This window comes from Triturus cristatus, chromosome 12 (assembly GCF_964204655.1).
Source record: "Triturus cristatus chromosome 12, aTriCri1.1, whole genome shotgun sequence".
Classification (NCBI taxonomy): Eukaryota; Metazoa; Chordata; class Amphibia; order Caudata; family Salamandridae; genus Triturus; species Triturus cristatus.
In genome coordinates, this window is record NC_140595.1 from 91,525,522 (window position 1) to 91,540,958 (window position 15,437).

Sequence of the window (15,437 nt, forward strand, 5' to 3'; positions counted from 1 at the left end):
ACAGTAGTGTTGAGGGATCTTTAAGACTTCTGCTTGGTTAGTAGTGCCACTTGTGTGTTTTTTACACTAGAGGAGCAGCACAGACTACTTATAGGCGCTGTCCTTGGCCCTTGCTCAGCTTTAATCTTACCCTCATTCCCCATGTCGTCATTCATAAGGCCTTGAAGCCACAACTTCCAGTCCTCATCATCTGCAGTGTTGGGGTCATACATGTCCGGTGTGGCATCAGGGGCGCAGAGCTCAGCCTCCAGCTGACCGATAGGCACGTCCTTAAGGGTGATCTTGGAGCGTGTGCGGCAGGCAATGATGCTGTCAGACATAGGCTGCATGTAAGGATAGAATAATCAGACTCTGCCCAAAAACTCTTGTTGTACTTTAATTTTAAAATATTAGATTGAGGGCACAAGCACACCAAATAATTGAATTATCTCAGTATGCTTTATAGGCCAAAGAAATGGGGGCCACAAACAGAAAAGATTGTCTACAATTACATATGACCATTATTTAGATTTAAGGGTTTTAAGGATCATGTCACATTATTAATAGTGTTAAAGGAACAGCACACGACAAACCAAAATTTTACAACATGTACATATGTGCAGCAGGACAGCCAGAGAGTCAAACAGCTCCCTCAAAAACCCAACTAGCTACCCCAAAATTGCCAAGAAGAATTCACTATGCACACGATCACCCTACTCACTCTCCACCCAGATTTTAAGCAGCTTACTCAGGGAACCACTCTTGTTCGATAACCAAATCCCCAGTAAACACTCTGGCCATAGCAGGGTGACAGTGTCACCCAAGCAATTTGTTGCCTTTGCACTAGGAGTTCCTTGGTAGAGGCACATTGACAATGAGTAAAGGGAAGGAAGTGTAGGGAATGTAGAACAAAGGTTTGATTTCCTGTTTATGTTTTCTAAAGTGCAGTTATTGTAAAACTAATGTGTTGGTTAGAACACATTCATCTAGTAAGCCTGTAACAAAGATATCAATTTAAATAGTTCTAAGAGGCATCAGGTAAGGCTATAATTCTGGAGTGTAGATGGACATTTCTGAGCATCTTCGTCTTAGGAAATATTCTTGCATCTCCAAACCATATCTTATTGCATTAAAATATGCTTTTCCGTGCTTCATAATCCCACAAGTGGGAAGTTGAAGTACAAAAGCATTCCCTTTTAAGAGAAACTGGAACTTTGAGAATGGAAACGTCAACAAATAAAAATAGAACGTAAAATAAATAAACAGGAAAACTGCAACAGACTGTGTGGAGTGTGCATATGATGGTTGTATGTATGCACCACAAAGTACTTGGTGAACACCCAACCCCAGGTGCCTTTTCATGTACGGTAACCAATCCAACTCCAAATGTGGAACTATTTTAATATTCAGGGCTTTTTAGCCTTACAATACAGTATCCAACAGTGAAGGTGACCACATGCTACATGGGATTTGAGATTTCCCTCGCGTGAAACGGTATGTCTATTTTCAATCCCTGGTTGAATGACTGCACTTGGAAATAGATTGTATGTCATGTGGCACAGGATGCAGAAGCAGCATAGGACTTACAAGTGTTTTACATAAACATCTACAAATACATTTTGAACACAGACCTAATTCTGAGGTAGGATCAACTAGCTGCAACTAAGCTCTATATTTATAGTCGGCAATAGATGCTTGTACAAGATCCATTTTATTTGTGTGCTTTAGAAATTAATGTTTCATGTAGATTATGAGCTTCTGCAGGTTATCAGGCATGAATTCGAGCTCAATATGCATGCAGGTGATTATATCTTGACTTCCCAAAACCAGACAACAACATCTCTAGTAACACTCATAGAAGCAAGCATTGTTTACAAAGAAGGAGCTCAACACGAACTGGTGGAAATCTAGTGTTGCCAACTTAAGGGTGTTATTTTGGGTGGGGGTGTTGCACCCTCAACGTATCTCTCTCTACAGATGGAGCTTACTATCATGATGCAGACTCAACTCAAAATACAGACAAACTGGGTTTCGCAAAGCCTCTGGCAATGAATTTGATAAAGCAGCACTTTTTCCAGATTCATTCGTTGATTCACCCCTGATTTTTGAAGGACATCAGTGAAAATATAAATAAAAGACATTTTTTAACAGAAAATGCCTTTTATCAGACTTGCCAAGAAAATATATGTCATTTCAAAGTTATTCCAAAACACTTATTCATTTAGTTTGCGGTTTTAAGTAGCACGCAGTGGCATTGGAGAGCTTTACCATTCAAAATAGATAGTGAACAAAATTATGGGAACATAATTATAATTGCCAGAGAGTGTGGCAAGTAGACAAATGTCAAATATGCTTCAATAGGATATTTACAGAGTATGGTGCGAGATGTGTTCAAAGGTACATATATGCGCAGAGGGTCATGGGAGTCAGTGAAGGAGGAGGATTAGAAGGACTGAATTACAAGCGTTCATGGGTTTCTAGACTTGAGACAAACCTATATTCCCTACCTGTATCAAACACAACAAATTCTTTATTCGGCAAGCTGTAGGCAGGCAATGAATCTACCTTACCATCTTCTCCTCCTCCTCAAAGCAGGATGCAAAACACACTCTTCTAACTAGCACCCTCCAGCCACAACATATTTTGATTTACTTTTCGGGGCAATCATTTAGCCAGATCAGTAAACAAGAATTGTCTCAATATCTATTTACCTTTATCATTCTCAAACCATGACCTTTGGTTCATCAAGAATCATGACTCTAACCCAGCAGGCAATAAAATATTTGTAAACTAATCATCTGTCCAAAAGACTAATGGAAGCCTGGCCACTGTTCAGATCACTTCTATTCTGACCAATTAGTGTTACGTCTATAGAGAACCATAACGCAACTCAACCAATGCTCTCCATCGCCAACCTATATATAGGGGATATTACTCTTGACCTCCGAACCCCACTATCCCACCAGACAATCGCAGAGCCTACTCTCATCTTCAGTGTTGAGACTATGTTAACACACACAAACCTGTGCATAGGTAGAGGCTTCAAAACATGAACAAAATGTTTAATGAGCGTATGACACCACTTAAACCCGATAGGTGTTTTACTAGCAAACATTGACAAATTCTCAGGCCCAGTGAGGCATGGTGAGGAGAATTTAGATCAGTGGCCTAAAGGGACATCTTTGTTCCTTTAAATAGAGGTAATACTCCCAAAAATAAATAAGGAGTAACATTACTACCAAGGAAATACATTTTTCTTCTAATTATTTTGTTCCTAATATGTACAGATAAACTTCTTGGCAGACAGGTGCTAACAAGAAAATGTTTTCATGTTAATGCCCTGTGTATAGAAGTCCTTGAAGGTTAAAAAATAAATAAAATACACTTGGTCATTTACACACATCGAAGTGCACAAATGTACTCATGGCATCAAATACTTCAAATTTACAAATAAATGAGCAGCCCAAGAGTCCACGTGATGCATACACCTGCATATTGTAAGAGCCAATAAAGTAGATCACAGCAACGTCCCTTCTGCAGACACTGGTGTTTCAGGCCCTTTTCACACACCCAGTTACCTGGAACGGTTCGGTAGACACAGAAGCTAACTCCTCATCCACAGCATGTAACTTTTCCATAAATGCAGTATCCTGGCTCGACTTAGCTCTGGCTGGTGGAGGTGGGGGCCCCATGGGTACTGCTTCAGCACTAATGTGTCTTAAAGAAGTGGCTGCATCTTTGTCCGCCTGTCAAAAGATAGGACAAGCAAGTCAAAGTCTGAGCGACTATGGTCTAAGCATGGTCACGGATATAAAAGAGTGAGGCAGCATAAATGAAACAAAAGTTGTGTTTATGTAGCAAGTGGGCAGTATTTACCTTTACATACATGAGGGAGAAGAGACAAAATTCAAAATAGTACGGAAAGGTCAAAATCTTCACATAATCGCAGTGCTACCATTTTCTCACAGCATGAACATCATTTTCACATAACTAAAACTGGAGCCCAAGCCTGGGCTGAGACACCGCTCCATTGTAGCATTTGAAACTGTAGTGTGCTCCTTTTGTTATGGCAGGTGCAGCTTGGGTAAAATAGTTCTCACTAACAAGGCGAACAAATCAAGAATGTAGACTTGCTGTGCTGGGCAGGAGCCAATAAAATACACTCAAAGTAGAAGGAAATACAACCCTTTATTTTTACACATAGGATCTACCCTCTTCTACTATTGCAAAATGGACAGAGAAATCTTGGCTTAATGTACCACACCACCCTGAGTATTCACCCTACTTTCAAACAGAGGAATTGCAAAAAGCCCTGACTGTGATGTATGGGAGAAGTAAATTAATTAAATGAACCCAGCAGGTTGTAATAGAACATGTTAGGGAACAAGACAGAGTAAGACACTAAGAGTGAAAGTAACCCACTGGATAATGTGGAAACAGAATACAATGAACAAGCATATACTGGAGGCAGTGCAGCTAATAACAAAGGTGAAGAAAATCAGAGAAAGGCAAAGGAAATGTAAGAGCTATCTGAAAGAATGAATCGAAGAGGGAGAACAAGCGGCCAATCAGAAGGGAGAACCCAGCAGAAAATTAATATTGCAAATGAAATGTAAGGGACCACACAAAAAGAAAGAAATCGAAAGAAAAAAGGACAAAATGTGACAGAGCCAAAAAGAAGAAGGAAAGATTTTAGTAAAAAGACTTCCAGATTTAACAAAAATCTAAAACAGAAGAAAGAAATTATAAAAGGACTTAAGTAACTAACTAGTAGACAAGAAGCAATTTTTTATACAAAATTAATGAAAGATCAACAAAATGTAAAAAGGTTCCCCAGGAAGAGACACAAGAAAAGGTGAAAAAAATGAATGAAAGGGGACAATCAAATAATGTAACAAGTCCAACTAATTTGGAGAAGTGATAAAAGCAGAGAAATAAAATAAGTTACTACATGTACTTAGCATACTAACAAACTGAACGTTCTAGCAGGAGATTACAAAAGCTATCATCCAAATTACCATTACCTAAATTATCAACCTGAGCAAAACATTCTGTTTCTACGTGCCTGGATTGACTCATTGACACGTGGATCTCTGCAGTGAATGTAAAAGCCCCACTAAGGTACTTCACTGGCCAAAGAATAAAGGGCCAAATGTGCACAATAATAAAGAAGTAAAAATTAATGAAAGAAAAAAAATCCTAGACAACAAGAAAGATAGCAATGATTGAAGATAAAAAATATTTTGGAAAAGAGTGTAACTAGACAAAAGAATGTAAAACAACCCAGAAAATAAGAAAGCACAAAGATAACATAAATGCGTCAGCCTGACTATGGTTTGCCTTTCAGAGTCAATCTGAATTTGTCACAGAGAGAAAACAAACTCAAAGTCCACCAATCTTCGTCATACATAGGATAGTGCAAGCAAATAAAAGGTCAATCATGGCTTACTTTAGGGCACCTCAAATAGAGCACAAGGATTAAACTAATTTTGCGCATAATTTAACATAGAAACATCTGCTGTTGTTGGATTCTAGGCTTGTTATCTGTAGAAAAAGAATTAGGATGTTAATGGAGATATTTTACTGGGCTTCTTACCTCAGGGACAGCAGCTCCCTCTTCGTCGGTCTCTGGGAGTTCGGAAGTGCAGCGGGACCTTGAGCGCTTCAGTACCCGGGGAGAGGAGGCCGTGCTCTCCATGTCACTTTCTAAGAGACTCTGTGGGTGGGAGACATTTACCACATAAAAACATTATATCTCAAACAAGAATGGAAGTACAAACATCCAGGTAAATCTACTAAGTTCACACTTAATAGTTAACAAAGCCAGTACTGCTAAGTAACATGCCTCTAGTGATTTGGCTCAATCCATGGTGATAATCTACTTTTTCTGAATGGTGCTGCCACAAGCATAGCGTCTTCTACTAGCATACAAGCATCTTACCCTGCTCATCATTTGTAGCCCTTACAACACAGACCTATGCAAATCAAATCTTCTCAGGATGACATTATGGGATTTGAGGTACTATGTCCACTGTGGACTTGGTTCCTAAAGGATAGGGGAGCATTTAATGGCCTTTTTGGGGCAAAAATAAAGAATACGTAAGTCCAATGACAATGTGCAACATGGAAGGGAAACCTTTATCTCAGTTGTACAAGTTTGCCACAGTATAAAAATACATCTAAAACTGTAAAAAGGAGCAGAATATTCTAGGAGAACATGTGAAAAAATACTTCTTCAAATTGGACTAAACTCAATCTGACCAATGGGACCAGTTAGTACTGCCACAACTTTGGCAGCTGATATTGCACACCGCTACTCTGTCTCCAGCTTGGCAAGGCGCTTTACACAAAATTATTTCTTCTCTAGTGTACAACTGGCCTTGCCCTTTACACTGAAATATCTCCTACCAGGAACTTATGTTCAGAATATATAAAAGGATTTTGTGGGGATGTGAAAAAGCATAACCTTAAACTTTCTTTCAGCTGCATGCTACACGTTCCCTACATCCAAATTACCAATGAAACCAGTCATGAGGGTATTAAGAGAAAGGCTCACAGACAATGAGAAACCGAGTATTGATATAAACTGTGTTGTAGCCCTAAATTCTGCTCTAAACATCTTCCTGCAGAAACCATGACGACTTAAGCTTCTGACAACTCAAATAAAATGGTCAGCTAGTTTGAAAATTACCTACTATGTCAGCTGTGCTCTCCAAATGTAAAGCATACAAAGTCACTAGCAGTAACTTAATATAAACCGATAATCTGACAAGCAAAAATAGGTATGTTTCTTGAGTTTGTCCTATACCATACCAATGTTTCATGGCTAGGTTTTCACAAATTGTCCCTCTACCTCTTCAGCCGTTTCGTCCTCCTCATCCTCATCTGGCTGGTATTCCTCATCTGATGAATCTTCATCTGCCAGTGGGATATCCACAAACTGAGGGAGCAACTGCAAATAAAAGCATTTAAAAAAAATAGTTTTCAATGCAGGTAGACACCTAAACGGACATAGAAAACAAGGATATTAAAGACAAACAACCACAGGTCAAATCTAGCAAATAGTATGGAGAACTAACCCACCAACAGAAGCACCTAAATACATACGGTAAGTCACCGGGAGCGCATAAGCCACTGAGACCTGTTCATGGTGCGCTTGCAAGCATGACCAGAATGGTATGGCAAGCTGGCTGAAAAACCAGTGATGCCTCAGGGTGGTGGGTGCAAATAAGGGAAGGACTAGGCCAATGTCATTTGCCATGCCCCATTTCATCTGAAGGATATCTGTGACATGAACTATCGGTCCATACACTTGAAATACCCAGAAACATCCTCACTAGTTGTAAGTATGAATGAGAAAAGTTGTTATGTGTAAGCCTATGGTGGCGGGTCAATCAACAGTGTTCCACTGAAGTACAATGCGCCCTTAAGCATTCTGACGTAGCTACTTCCGCACTGCAATATATAACATACAATGAATTAATGAACCCAACATGAAGGGATGACAAGATTGTTCAAGTAGCCACTTCCCATCCGCTTTCTGAAGAATCACTGTGCCATTGTTCGAAACCAGCAGCCCAAGGGCATGTCTAATCTAAAAATGTTGAGGAGGGTGGGATAGTAGAAGATAGGGGTTAAGAGCGCAGGTGGCCTACACGCCATTTACTGGCGTATAGGTTTCTGGGGCTAACCTTGATTTCACGAGCCTTCTTAACTGGAGAAAGGTTCCACGATGGAATGACCTGGGAAGGTGGAAAAATAATAGCGATGAGCGGTGAAAAAGAAAATCAAAATCATGAGTGGTAAACTGAGTTGAAGAATTAATGCGGTACCCATCCTCCCTGTAACAATAACCCACCTCCTGCCTGGCTATTATTTAATAGGCTGAGCAAACTGGATACTTTCACTTAAACCTCCCCACAGAAATACTTTTCAAACTGAGATGAGATCACCTGGTAAAACATTTAGTGTTATCCTTGGACTAAAAACACTAGAACCCAAGATCAACAGAATACACCAAGTCAAACACATTGAGAAATGAGGTACACAATTCTGAACATTAATGGTCTCAGCGTCTCAGACTAGAGAGGGTAGATTAATTTGTGCAGGTGAGAAAGGTTGAGACAGTGCAAGTATACACATTTCAAGGAACACACAACAAATAATCCTCTCACTCTCCTAAGGCACCAAAGTGGGCTTTACATATCAAAGATTGCTTTAAGAACACCAAATATGCTGCTGTAGGGTGCATTGACAGGATAGAGCAAGTATGCAGAGACGTGCCGAATGTATTGACTTACCACTCCCTTCTCCACAACTTCCTTCAGCTTGGAACGTGTCATTTTCGGTTCCTGTATGTGAATTGTAGGGAAAGGGGTTTAGAAGAAGGCAAGCAGTATAGCTAATAACAAATATTCCAGGGAGATCCGAAAGCCATTTAATCACAAACAATTATGGAGTCAGATCCAAATACCAAAACCCAAAAAACCTTTAAATGAAACAGCTACCCGTAGACTGCTAAGGTAATAGGTACACAAATTCTGAATACCTCACAGTAGTGAAGGCATTATTTAATTCTCATTAAATAATTTTCTACCATTGGGTATGAACGAAAGACCTGATCCAAAGCCCTTATTTTCTTGTTAAACTCTGCTTGAGAGTGAGGTTTTAGGCTGCCAGTCCTCTTGAAACAAGATTTTTTTATACTGTCAAACAGGCAGATGGGGTAAATATGACCATTCTCAATTTAACTACCCTTCATTTGTATCAGTCTAATCTCACCCCTAGGCGTAAATGAGGGATCACGAGCCCGTAAAAGACTGACTGCATTTGCCAGATGCAATATGTAGGGTTACCAAGTCTCCATACAGATCAACAAGTATTCTATCGACTCATGGGCTCCTGCCACTGTGGTTGCACCTTCTTAAGAGGACTCAGAAGCAGCACCAGCTGAATGGTGACTATTCTTGAGCAGAACACGCCCTGGTAATATAGGCCTCTGGTTTTACAGTAATTTCTTGTGTCACTCGATGTCAAACGTATGCATATCTATTGCGCTAGCTCAACTATCAAGTCAGACCACTGTTTCTATATCCATTCTGGTTGTTTCCCTGTGGTCAAAATATTAACTCTAATACATAGTTTCACATCCTTTGCCTTCAGTAGCTCGGTCTTAAGACTTTCTACATTCCAGTCATAGCATCGGTGTGTGCATATTAATATTCACAATAGAAAGAGGCTGTACAGAGGAAAATATGAGTTTACAGACAAAAAAAAATGAAGTGGGCTTTATATTTTGCGATTGTAATCAATAGACATCTTCCTTACATTGCAATACAATAAAATAAAGATCGACGGGCAGTGAGAATGGGATTACATTATATATTTCATCTATGCAGAGGAGTTAAGTGATGATAAGCAGCAGAATATTACTCTTGCAGGATCAGCATGCATCGTTTGTGTCATGCTGTTTAAATATCTAAACATTTAACCACAGCACATGTTTAAATCCGTGCAGGTGGGAATAGCATTTTATTAATAAGAATATACAAGTGGAGTCTCAACTGTTTTCCTCTGTAATGCAACTGTGACAAGCGGAATGAGGTTGTAAGCAAACAGTGGTTTGATTAGCAAACTTGTTCCAAATAAAATTTTATTGAGCCCCATTTATATTCACTTGTATTGCATATATGAGGCCCAACACCATGATGTGTGCGAGCTCGTCTTTATCATCCCAATAGAAAGTGAACCAAACTCAGACATTGCAGAGCTCAAGTAGGAGGCCCTGAGCCTTGGGAACACATCCTGACTTTACACATTTTTAAATCGAGAACACATCGAAGGACAAAAAGAGCTACTTGCGATGAACTAAAATTTATAGTACTTCGAGGTCATAAATTAATAACACTGAACTTATTTTCTTGCTGACCCAAATATTTCCTAACCTCCCACAACAAAATTGACCGTTGTGTCAAATAAACACGCAGCGCTTTAAAGTATCTGAAAGGTGTTGTGCAGAACTTTATAAAACTATAAAATAAATACTCACAAAAGCAGGCACCTCGTCGGTCTCATTTATAGCAGCCTTCATCATCGCCACTACATGCTCATTGGTGATCACTTCCTGCAGAGTCACAAGCAACAACATTAGCTCTGGGGCGGTTCTCATCTCTGTCGAGATGCACTGCATGTGTAAAGTACATCTACTGTATCCCACATGAAGAGTAAATTCACTGTGAAGAAGGACATGCCCACATAAGGAACCATATTTACTGCAAAGCAGGTCATTGGGATACTTCAGCTCTTTAAAGGTTCTAGTGAAACCAGCTGCTACCTATTATTTCCTTTCTTACTGGAATAAACAATCCCTCAGTTTACTGAAAAGGTCACTGATCATATGCCTCAGTCACTTAGCCATGGCACACTTGATAATCCCACTGAATAGGTGCATTTTCAGACATTTACAATATTGCTGCGAGTCTGCTTCTAACATAAGTAGATGGTTTGATAGGGAAAGGCCCCGAAGAAGTATGAATCTATCCTCCAGGGTAGCAGAAATGGGCTTCTGACTGGCTGCATTTCAGCCATAAGTTGGTAAAACAGCAGAACGAGAAACATCCAAACTACTGAGCAAATGAGACATAGGATTCTGAACTGGGGAAGATGAACTTTCTACAGGCTGATCTTGACAACAGTAACAGATTTTAGCAAGGACATGGTTAAACTGAACTCAAGGATATAATACTTAAACAACCCTTTCAGGGGTCTTCTAAAGATTATTACTGAACACCCAACAAGGGACAGATAATGGATAAATACATCTGTTTTGTGGCCTTAACAAGAGGATCCAGACAAGTAACCAGAATATGTAACCACTGTGGCCTAAAACTGGATTATTCTGTGTAGTCTCAATATACTTAAATGTCAGAAACTACATGTCAACTAGACAGCTGCAATCAGAGATGGTGGGACTGTTTAGCGATTACACCTTTAACTTAATTTTACGTGTTGTTTTGTAAGGTGCTGCGCACCACCTAGCGGGTAGTCTCCGGTCCTCTTGGTGATCTGGATACCTTCAAGAGAGTGGAACATATGGTAATAAGAAGGAGGACTAAGTCAGCGAACCTGCTGAAGGGGTGGTCATCTGCACAGATTTTGAGGTAAAACGATAAAGCCCTGGATGAGGTCAAACTAAAACAAGCATTTACAATGCAATGGTCTCGGCAATATTATAGGTAGGGCTATTGGTATTGCTCATTATTTTTTTTTATCATTTTTGTATCCCTAAATAAATGGCATTGTCATTTCTATTGGCATTAGCTTTTTTTTTTGCATATGTGATACCTATTGCATTAGCAGAGAGAGTGAGGTAGTGAGATAGAGTGAGGTATTGAAATAGAGAGTGAGGTAGTGAGAGAGAGTGAGGTAGATAGAGAGTGAGGTAGTGAGATAGAGAGAGTGAGGTAGTGAGGGAGAGGGATGTTGTGAGGTAGTGATATATAAGCATAGAGTGATGTTGTGATGTAGTGAGATAGAGAGAGAGGTAGTGAAAGAGAGTGAAAGTGAGTTAGTGAGATAGAAAGAGTGAGGTAGTGAGATAGAGAGTGATTGAGGTAGTGAGTGAGAGAGTGAAGTTGTGAGGTTGTGAGCTAGAGAGTGAGGTAGTGATATTTTGAGAGAGAGAAGTTGTGAGATAGTGAGGTAGTGAGATAGAGTGGAGTAGTGAGGTAGAGAGAGTTATGTAGTGAGAGAGTGAGGTAGTGAAACAGTGATGTAGTGAGGGAGAGGGATGTTGTGAGGTAGTGAGATGTACGCAGAGTGGTGTTGTGATGTAGTGAGATAGAGAGAGGTAGTGAAAGAGACAGTGAAAGTGAGTTAGTGAGATAGAAAGAGTGAGGTAGAGAGAGATAGAGTGAGTGATGTAGTGAGTTAGAGAGAGAGTGAAGTTGTGATATAGAGAGTGAGGTAGTGATCTTTTTAGAGAGAGAAGTAGTTGGAAGTGCATTTGCTCTGAGCTCATTCACGAATACAAATAAGTGTTACAGTACTTACATTTACTTTTTAATTGTGTTCTAAAGTGGAGAACATGGACTTCATTATATTTGTGCTGAAGAATCGTTTGTGAGAGGCAGATAAACTAGTCTGCTGACCTTTAGCAGAAATATGGATGTCTTGTGTGTAAGACTAAACAAGTATTTTTCAGTCTCTCAACAAATGTTCCATATAAGCATAATGTAGCCAATCGCTGAGGTGCCTGTCATCATTTGGAAAAGATATGACTTTTCGATGCCAACTATTAATATAACATATTGTGCTTACCACGAATAAAGTGCAGTGGATAAATGGGACCCTTCGTTTTTGAGCTGAATAGCACGTCGGAATGGTTACTCGTTGCATGGCATGTGCTGTTGCATCAAAATCTGTATGAATTTACGTTTGTGATGCCTCATTTCAGTCTAAATAACATTACCATTGCCCGTGTTTACGAGTTGTGCATTGAAATGCTTTCATTCTGTTAGAAACTTCCGGCTTCGAGGATAAATAGGATATGTAAAATATTACTCACTAAATCCCTATGCAAAGAATTGTTGAGAATTCTGTGGTGCTTCTTACTTTAGGTAGAAGTTTAATAGAAAATTATGTAAATGCAGAAGTCTGTAGCCCTTCCTCCTTACACCATGCTTGGGTATCACGTGTGTATGTGTTGTCGGTATCTTTTATTTAGTTAAAGCAAGGCAAACCAAGCTAACTGGTTCAGTCGGCGTCTTTAAGGAGAGATTCTATCTGTTGAGTCATCCCTACCTAGTATATACATGCAACGAGCGCCATTTTACTGAAAGGCAGGGATAATCAAATGCACGAGCCTGCATTCACTTGAGTAATTTATCATCACAGCATTTGCATTCCTGCGTCCTGCTTTATCCATTACTATTCCAACTCTCGTCTCTCAACACAGGATTTTCCTTGTACTCTGAAGGCTAAAGATATGCCAGAAGGCAACTGCGTGCCCGAATACGTTTCTGTACCACACTGCACAGCGCGTGACACTAGTTTCTTAAAAACATAAATGTATGAGTTGGAAAGGCACGTCAAGAAGTCTTATCGATTTTTTTTTTCTTCATATTTGATACACAGAGCGAAAGAAGAAACATTAAGTAATATTTAAACAAAACCCACTAGACTTGCTCAGAAACAGTTACAGCCGCAAACTGTATGTGACAGGAATTTGTGAAAATCTCAGTTCGCAGATGCCTTGGGTGAGTGATAAGTAGTAGCTTGTATGTCATCCTCCAGAGCCCCTCTTGCATCGTACTTGCGCCTCTCCCTCCATTCCGAGGTTAGCCGAAGAGGTTCGGGTGTTTCTGTGGCCCGGATCTTCGGCTCTTCCGTGCTCTTTCGGCTGTCTCCGACAGTCATAGTTTCTCTGGGGGAGCTCACGGGGCTCCCGGTTGTGCACGATCCCAGAGCTGTTTGCTGCTGGTGCCGCGGCGCGGACGACACTGGAAGATAGCGGCCGGGCTGAGGGTGGAGCGCAGCCACCGGGATCCTCGGGAGGAGGCTGTCGGTCTGTGATGAGCACAGGGCAGCCGGGCATGGAGCAGGCTGCACCTGGGAGCTGTGCACAGGATTCCCGAGCCCGGCGCCGCCCGCAACGCCCTCTGAGCTTCGCGTGATTGCTAAAAAATGGCAGATGGAAGCTTCCAAACTTTTTCGGATTCGAGGGCGTGTTCCTGCTGTTCGAAAAAGGGCGAGGCTAAAAAGTGGAAAGAACAGCACGGAACACGCCCCCGAATCTGAAAAAGACGGAGCCTATTTGGAGGGACGGCTCTCTCCTCCAATGGCTGGCCTCCGTTTAGGAAGCCAGCCAATGGAGGAGAGCCAAAAAGAGAGGCGGGCTAAAGAGCCACTCTCAGAAACATAAGATCTCCGGACTTCCGGTTCTGCCTTCGGCAGACCGGATGGTCCCTCGACCTAAAAAGTAGCCTTCAATGGAGAAGGCAACATCTGGTCTCAAGCATCTTATTGGCCTGATTGCTATCAAAATAACACATACCTGCAAAGGAGCTGGAGTTGGAAGTCTTAGTCTCAATTAGGTTATTTAGATAATGAGGTTCATAATGTGTTGGACGTACGGATAATAGTTTTAAAAGTGCAGGCTTTAGACTTTTAATTGGAAAACAAGAGGAAAATAAATTGGGAAGAAAGTCCAGTCAACAATAACATAAGGATTTGTGAGCAGGATAATTTTTTTTCAACTTAAATCGTTCTTTTACTGGAGGCCAATGAAGGAATTTCGATTTAATTATGATGCACTCGTGATTTGTAGGCCAGACAACCAATGGTGTAAGATTAAAAACTCTTTGGAAGTTTAAAAGCAAATTTGTTTGACAGACCAGTACACGTGCTACAGCAGTAATCCAGGTGGGATAGAACAAAAGAAAGGTCTGGCACATTTTTTCTGCTTTTAAAAAAAAAAAGGACTACACGACCCATCCTGCCTACCTAGTCCCTAGTTCACCGGGATCTTGAAAAAGAAGATTTGGTGTATGAAAGTCAGGTCAAAAATAGAGTATTTCCATTCACATTGTACATGCCTTTCCCGCCATTTCCTTGGAGGAAAAAAGACACCAAAGTGAAATACATTGATTTTGCCATTTATTTTTTTGCACTATAACTTTGCAGACTAAGAATGAGCAGCAGACCAAGACTGTAGGCCTAAAGAAACATCGGGTTTCCTCGTTTACTATCTTGCTTTACTACAAGGCAGGCCCTTATGGAATATCGACATACAGGCCTTAACAGGTAAGATAGCAGACAGCTAATCACCCACCCCTAAATCAAGCCTGCAATCCACCGGTACCAATCACAGCAGGTTATCCTAGCATTTCATGCAATGGAAGTTAAAACAGTATCTTTGAGTTAAACAACAGAAAAAACATGAATAGACAAAAACTATTTAGATTGTGGAACAGTGACTGCACAGCCACTATTAATAACTATATTGTTCATGAATTTAAAACTTACACTTCAGTCCCAGTAAGGAGCTCAACGTTGAGCTCTTAACACTACTGAACAGAGTATGCAAACAGGGGATAAGATCACATTTTTGTATTGCGAACTCTGCACGTGCAGCCACAGCAAATCCTTCAAATCCAGAAGGATGTGACTTTCTACAGCTGCCTGCTAGGCACGTTTTCTTTCAGAGCATCTGCTGCAGGAAGGGAGGTCAGCACATCAGCTGTGGGCACATTCAGTCGTCTCTCTCCATTCACGTGGCAGCAGGAGCTGTGGTGCCGCGTGTAGCGCCGCACTCTGCCTCTCTAATTCAATCCTACTAGATGGATGCATCAGATGAAAATACTGGGCTGCCTGGCAAAGGCAGATAAGAGAAGAAAAGCAAACAGCAGTCCAGTGGAAAGCAAGTTTCGTCATGGGTTGGAGATAAGGGCCAATGCTAG

The 15,437-nt window shown here is 40.7% G+C and overlaps 1 protein-coding gene across 3 annotated transcripts in view; it reads right to left on the reverse strand.

Moving 5' to 3' along the window:
- The window catches only part of GON4L (gon-4 like), a 246,766-nt gene that overhangs the window by 182,400 nt on the left and 48,929 nt on the right, over window positions 1-15,437 (reverse strand). For 2 of the 3 annotated variants that reach the window (XM_085639370.1, XM_085639369.1), the window contains exons 6-12: window positions 10,028-10,102; window positions 8,280-8,330; window positions 7,671-7,721; window positions 6,833-6,931; window positions 5,576-5,695; window positions 3,558-3,725; window positions 131-323 (exon numbers count right to left, since the gene is read on the reverse strand). In XM_085639370.1, the coding sequence (XP_085495496.1) occupies window positions 131-323; window positions 3,558-3,725; window positions 5,576-5,695; window positions 6,833-6,931; window positions 7,671-7,721; window positions 8,280-8,330; window positions 10,028-10,102 (757 nt within the window). The remainder of the gene's footprint in view (window positions 1-130; window positions 324-3,557; window positions 3,726-5,575; window positions 5,696-6,832; window positions 6,932-7,670; window positions 7,722-8,279; window positions 8,331-10,027; window positions 10,103-15,437) is intronic. The other variant, XM_085639371.1, reaches the window with a different exon arrangement.